This window comes from Bufo bufo, chromosome 2 (genome assembly GCF_905171765.1).
Source record: "Bufo bufo chromosome 2, aBufBuf1.1, whole genome shotgun sequence".
Classification (NCBI taxonomy): Eukaryota; Metazoa; Chordata; class Amphibia; order Anura; family Bufonidae; genus Bufo; species Bufo bufo.
This window is the reverse complement of record NC_053390.1, coordinates 478,504,214-478,517,231: the sequence shown is the minus strand read 5'-3', so window position 1 is coordinate 478,517,231 and position 13,018 is coordinate 478,504,214. Positions and strand designations below refer to the sequence as shown.

Sequence of the window (13,018 nt, the reverse complement as noted above, 5' to 3'; positions counted from 1 at the left end):
TAATTAGGCTGGGTTTTTTGCATCCTGAAATGTAACAGTCGTCTGTCTTATCCTGCACAGTCTAAATTATTAATGCTTTGTATGTGCTCGGTACCGTATTACACCACTGTTGGTGTTGTTCACATTGTATTTTCTTGGTTTGAAAATAAAGCATTTAAAAAAAAAATTAAAAAAAATGCAACTTGTCCGGCACAAATCAAGCCCTCATACGGCTATGTTAACAGAAAAATAGAAAAAAAAATTGACTTTTGAAATGTCAAGATCAAAAAACGAAAATAAATAAATAACAATATAGTCGAGCTTTAAAAGGGTTGTCTTACGTCAGCAAATTACATTTACTATGTAAAGTTAATATAAGGTATTTACTAATGTATTGTGATTGTCCATATTGCTTCCTTTGCTGGCTTGATTAATTTTTCCATCACAGTATACACTTCTCATATCCAAGGGTTACGACCAACCTGCAATCTAGCAGCAGCCCTGCTTGCACAATATAAGAAAAGATGCCGGCCTCTCTAGTAGTTAGGACCATGGGAGTGTGTGTAAAGGATTTTTTTCTATAGTATGCAAGCATGGCCACCACTGCTGGATTGCAGGGTGGTTGTAACCCCTGGATATGAGCAGTGCATAATACAATCAAAAAATTAATCAAGCCAGCACAGTAGGCAATATAAACTTTCACAATACATTAGAACGAGTCTGGTATTACCTTTGTCTACATGATAAATGCCATTTACTGAAGTAAAAAATAAACTTTAAGAACCAAAGTAGGCTGTGTCCTAAAGGAGTTAATACAAAGTTTATAGATTTAACAATAGTTCACCACAAAAATGGTAAAACATGTTTGGCAACTGCAATTGTAATTACTCATAAAATAGTGCTAAATGGTATCTGTCAACAGACACAGTGTCTTGTGGGGTTAAACCACCTGAACATACTTATACCTTTTACTTTTGTTTTATTCTGGAGAAATATTAATTTTAATTGATATGCAAATGAGTAGTTAAGTGCACTGAGGGTGAGCCCAAACCACTGTGCACACTTGCTCCTCTTTGCTTCTTCTGCCAGACTTTCCCTCTCCTTGATTGACAGGGCCAGACAAGATGACTAGTAGGAGCCTGGCCCTGGCAATCAACAAGGTGAGGAAGGGGATACCAGAGGAAGCAGGATGAGCTAGGCTGCACAGAGTGCCACACGCAAATACACAGTGCTTCCTACTCATTTGGACATACTAAAATGTAGTTGTAGCCTTAAAGAGGACCTGTCACCACTCCCAACATTGTATTCCACATGAAACTTCTAGCAGGAATAATAAAGGAATATCACAACATACTGTAGCTTTATAAAAATACATGTTCCAGAATTCTTTTTCCAAGGGGGATGTCAAGTTGCACTGTGCTAAGATTCTCCACTGCTTTTGACCATAAAGATATGTAAAATACAACATGGCTTAGTTTAGCCACAGTCATTTTCAGGAGATGCATACCACTATTTGTAAATGTAATTAGAAAATTCTTTCAGCACTAACCCCATCCTTTTTGTCTCTTTCCAAGGCTCCATGAAGGAAATCCCGAGAAACTTCTTCATTTTCATCCAACCACTGAATAACAAATGGCTCAAACCAACTGCAGAAACATTAGGAATAGTGCGTGACAGAAAGCTGTATTTTACATTGCAATACATCTTTTGTGTTAGGCCCTGTGATTTGAGCAATCTACAGAGTGAAGAAATCTTATACTTGAATTTCTATTTTATACTTACGCAGGGTATTCAGGGACCTTGTTCCTAAAAGATGGAAGATCTGTCACATATTCATTGTATAGCCACTTGACCTTGAAGTGTAAGTTCATATAGTCTGCACTCTTACATAAACGGTGCTTGTCGTGTTCTAGAAATACATTGAAATTTCAGAAGGTAAGCTCATATATATATATATATATATATATCTCACACATACACACACACACACACATATATACTGTTTGTATACACACAGATGTAGCCATTTCTAACTTGACACATCAAACCCCTCCTTCCTACACCAGTTCAAAGTCCTCAAAAATAAAAATACAGCCACAAAATGTGATATTTTTAAAAGCATCCTAAAATCTAATTGTGATAGGTACAACTTTAAGGGAATAAAAGGATAAGGAACCAATGTGGATAACTACCACTGTAAAGAAAGCAATAAATGACAAAAAAGCATTTAAATCACTAAAACAGGAGGGTAGTGAGGAAGCACTAAAAAACTATAAGGAAAAAAATTGAATATGTAAAAAACAAATACAAACAGCCAAACTAGAGACCAAGAGATTACTTGCCAAAAAGAGCAAAACTAACCATAAAATGTTCTTCAATTATGTAAATGGTAAAAAGTATAAATCTTAAGGTGTCGGCCCTCTACAGAGTAATAAGGGGGGAGTTGCAGAGAGCGATAAGGAGAAAGCAAAGCTATTAAATATTTTTTCTCCACTGTATTCACTGAGCAAAATAAACTTTCAGATGAAATGCAGAATGTAAATACAAATTCCCCATTAAAAGTGCCCTGTCTGACCCAGTAAAAAGTACAGCAGCGTCCTAAAAAGATTAAAATAGACAAATCACAAGGACCAGATGGCATACACCCCCGTATCCTTAGAGAATTAAGTAATGTCATAACCAGACGCTTATTTCTGATATTTAAGGACTCTATACTGACAGGGAGTGCTCCACAGGATTGGTGCATAGCAAATGTGGTGCCAATATTCAAAAAGGGTCCAAAAACAGAGCCTGGAAACTATAGGCCGGTAAGTTTAACATCTGTCATGGGTAAACTGTTTGAAGATTTTCTAAGAGATGCTATCTTGTAGTATCCCATCAGAAGCCTCCCTAGTGCTCCCCTCCCCCACTCTGCTCCTCTTCCCGGTCCTGGCACACTGCAGAGTCCTCCTATGCTGTTATGTAATCCATGTGCAGCAGTCGGGACACAGGAAAGGGGGAAGAGAGCCTGCTGTACTGCCCAGCTGAGGAGAAGATGTTCTCTCATCAATTCTAACTGTTTACCCTGGAGACCTGCTCAGAAGGTAAGTGTGTGTCAATGTAATATATGTGTGTTTACATATCTATACATATGCCTGTGTAACATATCTATACATATGCCTGTGTAGTGTACTGTATTATGTACATATGTATGATGTGTCTGTAATTGTCCAATGTACCTGTGTATATGTGAATGACTGAGTAAATGTATACATGTGTGTGTACTATATGTACAGTGTATATGGTGTGTGTATATATATATATATACACACACTGTATATGTGTATATATATATATATATATATATATATATACACATACACACACAGATGTAGCAGAGTTAACAAACACTTGATGAGTTTTCACATTTAGTTAATGCGTTATGAGTAGTGTTAAGCGAACTTGTGTTTCAAGTTCAGCTTATAAGGTTTGGGTTTTCTTAGAATCCCGTTATGGATTGCGGTACCACGGACCACAACGGAATTCTATGACGGCATCCAACACGGAAGCCTATAAGGAGGTTTCCATATTGGATTCCGTCATAATAGAAATCTGTGATGACCATGCTATGCAGTCATAGAATTCTATTATGGTCCGTGGTAGCAGAATCCATAACAGAATTCTTCGATAACCCTAACCTTGTATGCCAGACTTGAAAATACAAGTTTACGCAATACTAGTTGACTGTGACTGTTAAAGGGTTTGTCACATTCCCTTCTTCTCCCACTCAGCCTCTCTGATATGAGCACCAGAGCATTTGCAATAGAGCAGGGACCGTGGTACGGACGCCAAATTATGCAGTGGGTCAGGATATGGGTATAATAGTCTATAGTTTTGTTCGTGACGCCAATTGCAGCGTGAGCAGTGTACAGTCACAGGGCCCTTTAAGGTGTTGTAACTCACGTACCAGGGTAGGAATGCCAGAGTGGTGTAATGTCTCTGTGTGGTGATAGCAATAGTGTCAATGGTGTCTCCTACCTGGGTACGGCGGGACTCCTGGATCCTGGCTATCCTTGCAATAAAATGAGTGTTGTGCTAGTAAGAGTAATAAAGGAAATTGCAGAAGTAATTGAGATCCAGACCTTGGGTAAAGTTCAAACTTGTCTTCACTGAGAGTAGCTTTCATCCAAGCAAGGTACAGCAATAGTCTTTGGTCCCAGCAGGTATTGGCAATGTGTGGCAGAAATATATCTTCTGCTCTATCATGTGCCTGGAGCTTTGCAGGAAAAGGACGTCTGCTTTGTTAGCTCTATACTGTGGCAGGAATTTGGCTTCTGCGCTTACTATCTTCTGCTATCTGGGGACTGACTAGCTGAGGAGGAATATGGCTTCTCCTGGGAATCTGGACGGTACTCACAGCTATTGTCTCAGGGTATGATTTCGTCCTGGAATTCTGGAGTTGTCTGCTTGCTTCTTCCAGCTGAGGCTGCAAGGCTCAGGCTGGGGATGATAATCAATTGTCTCAGCCGAGACAAGATCCTGGCTTTGGATTCCTATATCTGGGAGCTCCTACCATGCACACCCTACCCCTAGCAGGGGGTGGGTTACACACTAACTTAACTTCCTTCTCTCCCCATGAGGCAGGATATGGGTGCAGCCCACTTCTGCTCACAGAGGGGGGAGCTAAACTGGAATGAACTATTCCAGTCTAGAAACACTAAACTGTAGCTGAGTCCCCGCTAACACATTTGCACATTTGTGAGGATGCCAGGTAAAATTACATCAGATGACAATGTAAATGCTTTTAACAGATTATAGCGGGGTAAAAGCGTTTTGTAACACAACTCTGGGGTGTTACATTCCCCCTTACTTCGAGTTAATCTGCCCTCGGCTTATGCTTAGGAGGGAGAGGAACCAGCTCTGGGGTACCCAAATAAGTACAACGTGCTGCATGTATTACATATAATGACATACATAGACAAAACATAAAACGGCTACCCTAGGTTCCTGCCCGCATGTGTAGTGTGTCCTAATTAACAGTTTCCCTCTCGGTATAACCAGTGAACCAAAGGTCTGCACTAAGCAATCACTAATGACTAACTTTGAAGTGTTCTGAGCTCTGTAAACAAGGGGGTGTCTTTACTCTGTAGTCCCACTATTATGTGTCTTTACTCTGTAGTCCCACCATTATGTAATGGAATGCTTGCAAATGGAAGGGTGGCTTTATCCTGTATTCCCTTCCCTGCACCAAAGTCAAAATATAAGGCTTAAAGCATGATCACTATGGTGACTATGGGTAGCTTGTTGTAGTGGGGTAAAAGGATTTTGTAACACAACTCTGGGGTGTTACACATTTCATGCTCCAATGCTCTCCCTTGCCATGCGCTGAATTGCGCAGGGCAAGTGCTTTTTCTTCAGATCCCTTGAAGTCACCGAATCTCCAGAAAAATTCTCTAGATTCAGCGCAGGGCAAGGTAAATGCTCCAACGCTCATGTCACAGGGGGCTGAATGGGGGAAGAAGGAGATATGTCCGGGGTTCAGCTCTGAACCTGGACAAAATAAGACCATCTGATCACTGCACTTTGATGCTGTATTAGTCTTCGTTCACATCTCTGGTGATCGGCATCTGGTAGAGCAGGGGTCGGCAACCTTCGGCACTCCAGGTGTGGTGAAACCAACTCCCAGCATGCACACTTGCTTGGCTGTTCTCATAACTCCCATAGAAGTGAGTGGAGCATGCTGGGAGTTGTAGTTTCACAATAGCTGGAGTGCTGGAGGTTGCTGATCCCTGTGGTAGAGAACATCCTGCCAGAGTTCACTAATCCACCACTGCTGGTTTCTCCCCTTCACGAGTAGAACAGTTTTAGTCAGGCCGAAACCCTGCTGGTAGTCTGCCATAGTCTATGGCAGGAAAGCTTAACCTGCAGCCCTCCAGCTGTTGCAAAACTAAAACTCCCAGCATGCCTGGACAACCTAACGCTATTAGGGCATGCTGGGAATTTTAGTTTTTCAACAGCTGGAGGGTGCTGGTTGGGCATCCCTGGTGAATGACATAATCTAGCAATTCTGGATCCAGTCAACTCTGGCAGGATGTTCTCTGCCGGATACTGTCACCTGAGATATGAATGAAGCCTTAAGCTGGGTTCACATTACTGTTCCGTTTACCATTCTTCTGATCTGTCAGAAGAAAAGATAAATAAACAAGATACAGATCCTGTATTTTAAGCATCCGTTATGCTCAGTTACGCTTCCTCTTTAGCCATTTCCATATGATATCCGTTTTTTTTATATAAAAAAAAGTTCTACACAAAGTATTTTTTTATTTACCTTCTAAAATAACGTATCTCAGACAGAAATGGCTAAAATGGATGCAAAATGTGCATAAATGAGCATAACGGATGCTTAAAATACAGGATCTGTTTTATTGCTTTTTTTTTCTTTCTTCTGACTGATCAGAAGAATGGAAAACTGACAGTAATGTGAATGCAGGCTTGGACGGTAGTGCAATATAGTACATTATACCTACTAATGTCACCCCTTTTATACATGTTGTTTCATAAGCACCCCCCACGTTATCAAAAACAGTAGTAATGTGTAATGTACGACAAAAACAAACGTAGGCAGCTCTCACCTGTGTGTCCTTGTCTTGACATAGCGTCTGGATGTCAGTTAAACCTCCGAAAAAACTTTTTTGGGCCAGCTCCAATGTTCAAGGTATAAATCTTTGTTCAAACGGTTTTAAAATATTCCAAAATACAGGTACACTTGTGTTACACGTTTCAGACCATAATCAATAAAGGTCCTTCCTCATGACTCTAAACCTGAGGAAGGACCTTTATTGATTATGCTCTGAAATGCGTAACAAAAGTGTACCTGTATTTTGGAATATTTTAAAACAGCTTGAATAAAGATTTACACCTTGAACATTGGAGCTGGACCCAAAAAGTTTTTTCTAATGTGTAATGTAGCACCAATGTAACTACAGTTCATTGGTAAGGGAGGAGAGGGCCTGGGGTAGAAGGTTGGAGGGACCAGCGGGACTTAGAAAGGACCATGGGGCCCCAATTCATATTCCTGCTATGGCCCAATGAATTCTATGTACGCCCCTGTTGGGACCTATTCTCTTCAATATATTTATTAATGATCTTGTAGAAGGCTTGCACAGTAAAATATCAATTTTTGCAGATAACATTAAACTGTGTAAAGTAATTAACACGGAAGAGGACAGTATACTGCTACAGAGGGATCTGGATAGATTGGAGGCTTGGGCAGACAAGTGGCAGATGAGGTTTAATGCTGACAAATGTAAGTTTATGCACATGGGAAGGAATAATAAGTCACCCGTACATACTAAATGGTAAAACACTGGGTAACACTGATATGGAAAAGGACCTAGAAATTTTAGTGAACAGCAAACTAAGCTGTGGAAACCAGTGTCCGGCAGCTGCTGCCAAGGCCAATAAGATAATGGGTTGCATCAAAAGGGACATAGATGCCCGTGATGAGAACATAGTCCTACCGCTTTACAAATCACTAGTCAGACCACACATGGAGTACTGTGTACAGTTCTGGGCTCCTGTGAACAAGGCAGACATAGCAGAGCTGGAGAGGGTTCAGAGGAGGGCAACTAAAGTAATAACTGGATTGGTTGGATTTCAGTACCCTGAAAGATGATCAAAATTAGGGTTATTCACTTTAGAAAAAAGACGACTAAGGGGAGATCTAATTACTATGTATAAATATATCAGGGGTCAGAGATCTCTCCCATTATCTATTTATCCCCAGGACTGTGACTGTGATGAGGGAACATCCTCTGCGTATGAAGGAAATAAGGTTTGTACACAAACATAGAAGAGGATTCTGTACGGTAAGAGCAGTGAGACTATGGAACTCTCTGCCTGAAAAGGTGGTGATGGTGAGTACAATAAAGGAATTCAAGAGGGGCCTGAAAGTATTTCTGGAGCGTAATAATATTACAGGCTATAGCTACTAGAGAGGGGTCGTTGATCCAGGTAGTTTTTCTGATTGGCTGATTTGAGTCTGGAAGGAATTTTTTTCCCCCTAAAGCACATCGACGGGGAGCATGCGTGCGGACGCACGCAGGTGACGTGCGCACCTCCCTTCCTACGGCTGAGCTCCAGCCAGCTAGCACCTCGATGGAATAGACGCTGTTCTGCTCCCTGCTGTCCCATGGCCTTGCAACTTCTGGACCCTGAATGTCACCGTTTGTCGCCCCGATGCCGAAGGGCTGAGATGCGCCCAGCTGGCCTCCGGAGTTTGAGTGAGGTGGATACCGCCACTATCGGTGCTTTCTCCGCCTGTCCCCTAAAGCTAGAAGCCGGCACTGAGGTGAGATGTATGGTCGCCGGGCCTGAGTGGATTCTGAATGGAGTTTCGTTTGTTGGACAGGAGGGTTTGGAGTAGGGGTTGGGACGTCTATTTTCACTGGCCGCAGAAGCGGGTACCCGGGTGCCCCTCCCCCCAGGACAGCGTGTATCCAGAAAGGGAAGGTCTTGAGTCTGGCAGGGGAGGAGGAGACTTGCTTATTGATAGCAAAGAGGCACTGAGGATGAAATAAAAACAAATGAGTGGTAAATAACATCTAGCCACTTTTTACCCCTGAATATCCAGCCACCTCTAACCCCCCCCTTTGTATATCGGTCGGGGATCCTACAGCCTGAGACGAGGGCTACGGCCGTATAATTGCAAGATTTTCTTTCCCTATATTCCCTTTTTTATCACCCCTGTATTAAACTGAGACTAATATTAAACGCTGACGGTGCGGCCTAAAAGGGTGCTTATATTGATGCGATTGGAACTACACAGATAAATTTATAAACTGTACAACTTAACTGGAATGCTATGGACACACAGAGACAAAGATGGGACGTATTGAAGATTGACAACTGCGGGACGTATTGAAGATTGACAACTGCTGCATGAACTAACCCAACTACTCGAGAGTTGCTATACAAGCGCAAGCCTGCTAAATTTTGGAGCGGGGACATTTGGGACTGCCCTCCAGGTCAATAATATTAATTGGCTTGGAGTACAGCAGTGTTAGCCACACCGAGTGGATTGTAACTAGCTGCGTCAACCATACTAATTGTGTGTTATGTATTAATCCATATAACTTATTGTCTTTTTTATAACTCAAAAAGTTGTCATGGTTTATTAGCTGTGGAAGTACTAGGGGTGGTGTAATTACATTAACTATATTGACTGGACGTCTGTTTAACAGGGTTGACCATTTAGTATGGATTGTGAGCTCAGCTGAGTGATTTTCACCTGTACGCGGCTGGAACTAACCCAGATAACTAACTGGAACTTGAGTTAACCGTGTTAATCGCACTAAATGGACTGTGAGCACGACCGATGGTGAGATACATATTTTTACTGTTGGTGTTGGTGGCCTATTGATCCCCTTCTGTGACCGGGCGGTTTAATAGCTGAAAAATTTACCCTTTTTAAATTCAGTACATGCACTAAACGGTTAACCGCATTAAGCTTGAGGAAGGCCTGTCACAAAAGGTTGGAATAAGGTGTCGAGAGGAATGAAGGAGTGGTAGACTGGGGAAAATGTAACCAATTGTATTAAGCTGACCAACACTTTTGTCTGCCAGGCTACTTAAGTATTTACTCGGGGGGCGGGGAGGTTTCCCCTGCAGGCCACTGCAGAGTTGGCCGTTTTTTTCAGACCTGCTTTAAATACGGAATATAGAGATGGCCAGACAGGGGATAGGGAAAAAGGGGAGGGGCAACCAGAGTCAAACACCTCAATTTCCCCAATGGTTAAAAAAGTAGAAAAGTCTAAGCAATTGCTGTTGACTAATATGCGCAGACAGACTAGTCCCCCCAGGAGAAAAAAAGATGATATACCCCAAGACCCTGAGGGGGAATCCTTCAGTTCGGTGGAGAATGTTTGTTTGAACACATCGGGGGAGGATTTCCGGTATGGGGAGAGAAGTAGTAAACAGTTGAAAGAGGTAGACCCCGATAGAGGGGAGCAGATGCCCAGTCTGCAAGATATATTTCAAGAAATAAAGAACTGTAACCTGGCAATAAAAGATCTCTCTCTCCAGACTGGAAACATTAAGGAAGTGGTTGGGCTTTTTAGAGCGGACCTACAAAAATATAAAGACAGGATGACGGAAGTAGAGAAAAGAATATCGGACTCAGAGGATCTCTTACAGATAGTAGCTAAAGAGAAAAATACCCTAAAAGAAGAGAACAAGGTATTAAAAAACAAAATACTTGAGTTAGATAATAGGTCCAGAAGGTCAAATTTGAGATGTCTAGGGATCCCGGAGGGGACGGAAGCACAAGATCTTTGTGGTTTTATACAAATCTGGCTGATGGAACAACTGGGCCAAAATTTCAGATCAAAGATTTTGTGGAACGGGCCTATAGAGTGCCGGCAAAGCCACCCACCCCCCGGGAACAAACCTGAGACCGATAGTGATTAACTTATTATCAGTCAGGGACAAGGAGGAGATGGCACGCAGATCCAGGAAGAAAGGAAGGCTGTAGTATTTAGGTGCATCAGTAATGTTATTTCCGGATTACGCAAGGGAGATGGTAAAGGAAAGAAGTCATTTTATAGATGTAAAAAAAATCTTGCGTTCTAAAAATGTAAAGTACTCCATGATGTTTCCAGCTAAACTACGAATAGAATGGGAGAATAGAACCTGTTTTTTTGAGTCCGCTGGGGAGTTGGAAGAATGGATTAAAGAAAAGATAAAGGGCTGAGGTGCAGCGGGCTGGGGAGGAGCAGGGAGGGAGTAATGCTAAGGAAAAGAGCCAGGGTCAGATGGTACTATGGGTCATTCAGGAGGGGGTGGGCAAAGGGTAATTCCTCAGCTGTTTTTTTTTTGTATCCCCCCTTTCTGTTGGCAATCAAGATCCAGGTGATGGGTAATCAATATCAACTGTTTTTTTATGAGAATAATTTCATGGAATATTAGGGGATTGAGTAGGGGTGTGAAGAGGGTGGCGGTTTTTGACGCAATACAAAGGTCTCTCCCCGCCATAGTCTGTTTACAAGAGACACATCTGACAAGCGAGACGGTAGGAGGGGTGAGTAGACCCTGGAGTCAGCATTCCTTCCATTCAGTCTATTCATCATATGCGAGAGGGGTGAGCATATTAATACATCGAGATATAGACATTAAAGTAGTACTGAGATAGATAAAGAAGGTTGTTACGTTCTTGTGGACTGTATATTAGAAGGGAAAGCATGGGTAATAGCAAATGTTTACATACTGCCACCCTTTAAAACAGAGGTCCTACTTAAAATTCATGATCTTTCCCTTTAATGCGGGGAAAAATCACTGTTGGTAATAGGAGATTTTAACAATGTAATGGACGGTGAATTAGATAGATGTAGATTAGGGAAAATACAGGGGAAATGCACGGGATCTAAATTAAAAAGTATCACAGAAGAATTGGGTTGGATCGATATTTGAAGAGTAATGTATCCAGGGTTAAAGAGATACTCATGTTTTTCTAAAACGCATAGGAGTTTATCACGGATTGACTTAGTTTTCACAAATAATAAAGGTTCACTGGACATTGAACGAGTTAGGTATGGGCAACGTGGTATTTCGGATCACAACCTTATTATCACAAGTTAAAAAATGGGTAGAAGGGTGAAAAAAAGAGGGATGAATATAAATCTAGGATGGATAAACATAATGGGAATACACAATAGGATTTCGAGAGAGATCAGGGAATATTTTGATATAAATGAGGGTTCAGCAGAAACCAATGTGGTTTGGGAGGCTGCTAAGGCCTTCATAAGAGGGATTTTCACAAAATACACAGTAATATATAAGAAGGGCATAAGGAGGAAAATATTGGAATTAGAACAAGAGGCAGAGAGGTATGAAAAAAAAATATGTCGAAGATCCCAATGAACAAAAATATAAAGAATGGTCAGATACAGTAACCAAAATGGAAGATGAATAGTTTCTGTTGGCGAAAAAAAAAAGAAAACTATGTTAGGGATAATTACATCTACACACATATACCCGGTAAAAAGTTAGCCGCCCTCGTGGCAGCCTAGACACCAAAAAAACAAATATATATTGTTTAGTAAATAAGCAGGGGCAAATAACTGTGGCACAGACAGCTAAGTTAGACCTACAGATATACCATCGCTAGCGCTCCCTTCAGAGTCGCGGCAGCGCAAAGTGATTTCTAATTCAATTAGCAAACCCGAATCACGTAAATAGCCATTGAGAAAATTCAGGGTGCAATGTTGGTTTGTGAACACCAGATGGCTCATGGAACTACAGTCAGTTAGTTAGTTCCCGTGCGCTATACAGTGTCTCTATACAGACTGATACCGTGTGCTCCAGGGCACCAGCAGTGAAGGGGTCAGAGCCATGACCTGTGACCACCAGCCTCACACACTGCACATCATAAGGAGGACTAATGACAGCACATCCTAAGGCTGGCAGACACACACTACACACAGGGAAAGTCGGTGCAGCACTGGTAGATCACTGCAAACACAATCCTCGTATTTTTATGAATAAAAATGAATAATTTGATTTTTAATTATGAATAATTAAAAAAACAGAGGCGCTGGACTGAACCATAGAAAGTACCATACAGAACTGTAAATAACCAATCTCACCACTTCATCCCCATAGCAAATAATTGAATGCTAGTAGAAAGGGGATTAAAAGGTTAATCGACAGGAGGCCAGTGGGGCGCTGCTCAACACCTAATGTCATTGTATTTAATTAATATTTTTAAAAAATGGCAGCATCTCTGTATCCTAATAACAGTAATCTGCCATTTTCTTCACTGCCAGGTCTTTTTATAGCTCTGGATCGCTAAATACAGAATATTTAGCCAATTACATTCTAGTTCCCACGGTCATGGGAACCAATCACAGGCCGGTTCTCTGGCAATCCAGCTTAACTGGTGATGACAGCTTGTCAAAACAATTATGTCATATTGGTTAACAAGGTATTTAACCTTAATTTCCGTGAGAATCGGCTTGTGATTGGTTCCCATGACTGTGCTATAAAAAGACCTGGCAGTGAAGAA

The 13,018-nt window shown here is 41.5% G+C and overlaps 1 protein-coding gene across 1 annotated transcript in view; it reads right to left on the bottom strand.

Moving 5' to 3' along the window:
• LOC120990939 (protein unc-13 homolog A-like) overlaps nucleotides 1-13,018 on the bottom strand; it is a 2,175,961-nt gene that overhangs the window by 826,819 nt on the left and 1,336,124 nt on the right. The window contains exons 28-29 of the mRNA XM_040419831.1: nucleotides 1,762-1,888; nucleotides 1,529-1,625 (exon numbers count right to left, since the gene is read on the bottom strand). Coding sequence (XP_040275765.1) covers nucleotides 1,529-1,625; nucleotides 1,762-1,888 — 224 coding nt within the window. The remainder of the gene's footprint in view (nucleotides 1-1,528; nucleotides 1,626-1,761; nucleotides 1,889-13,018) is intronic.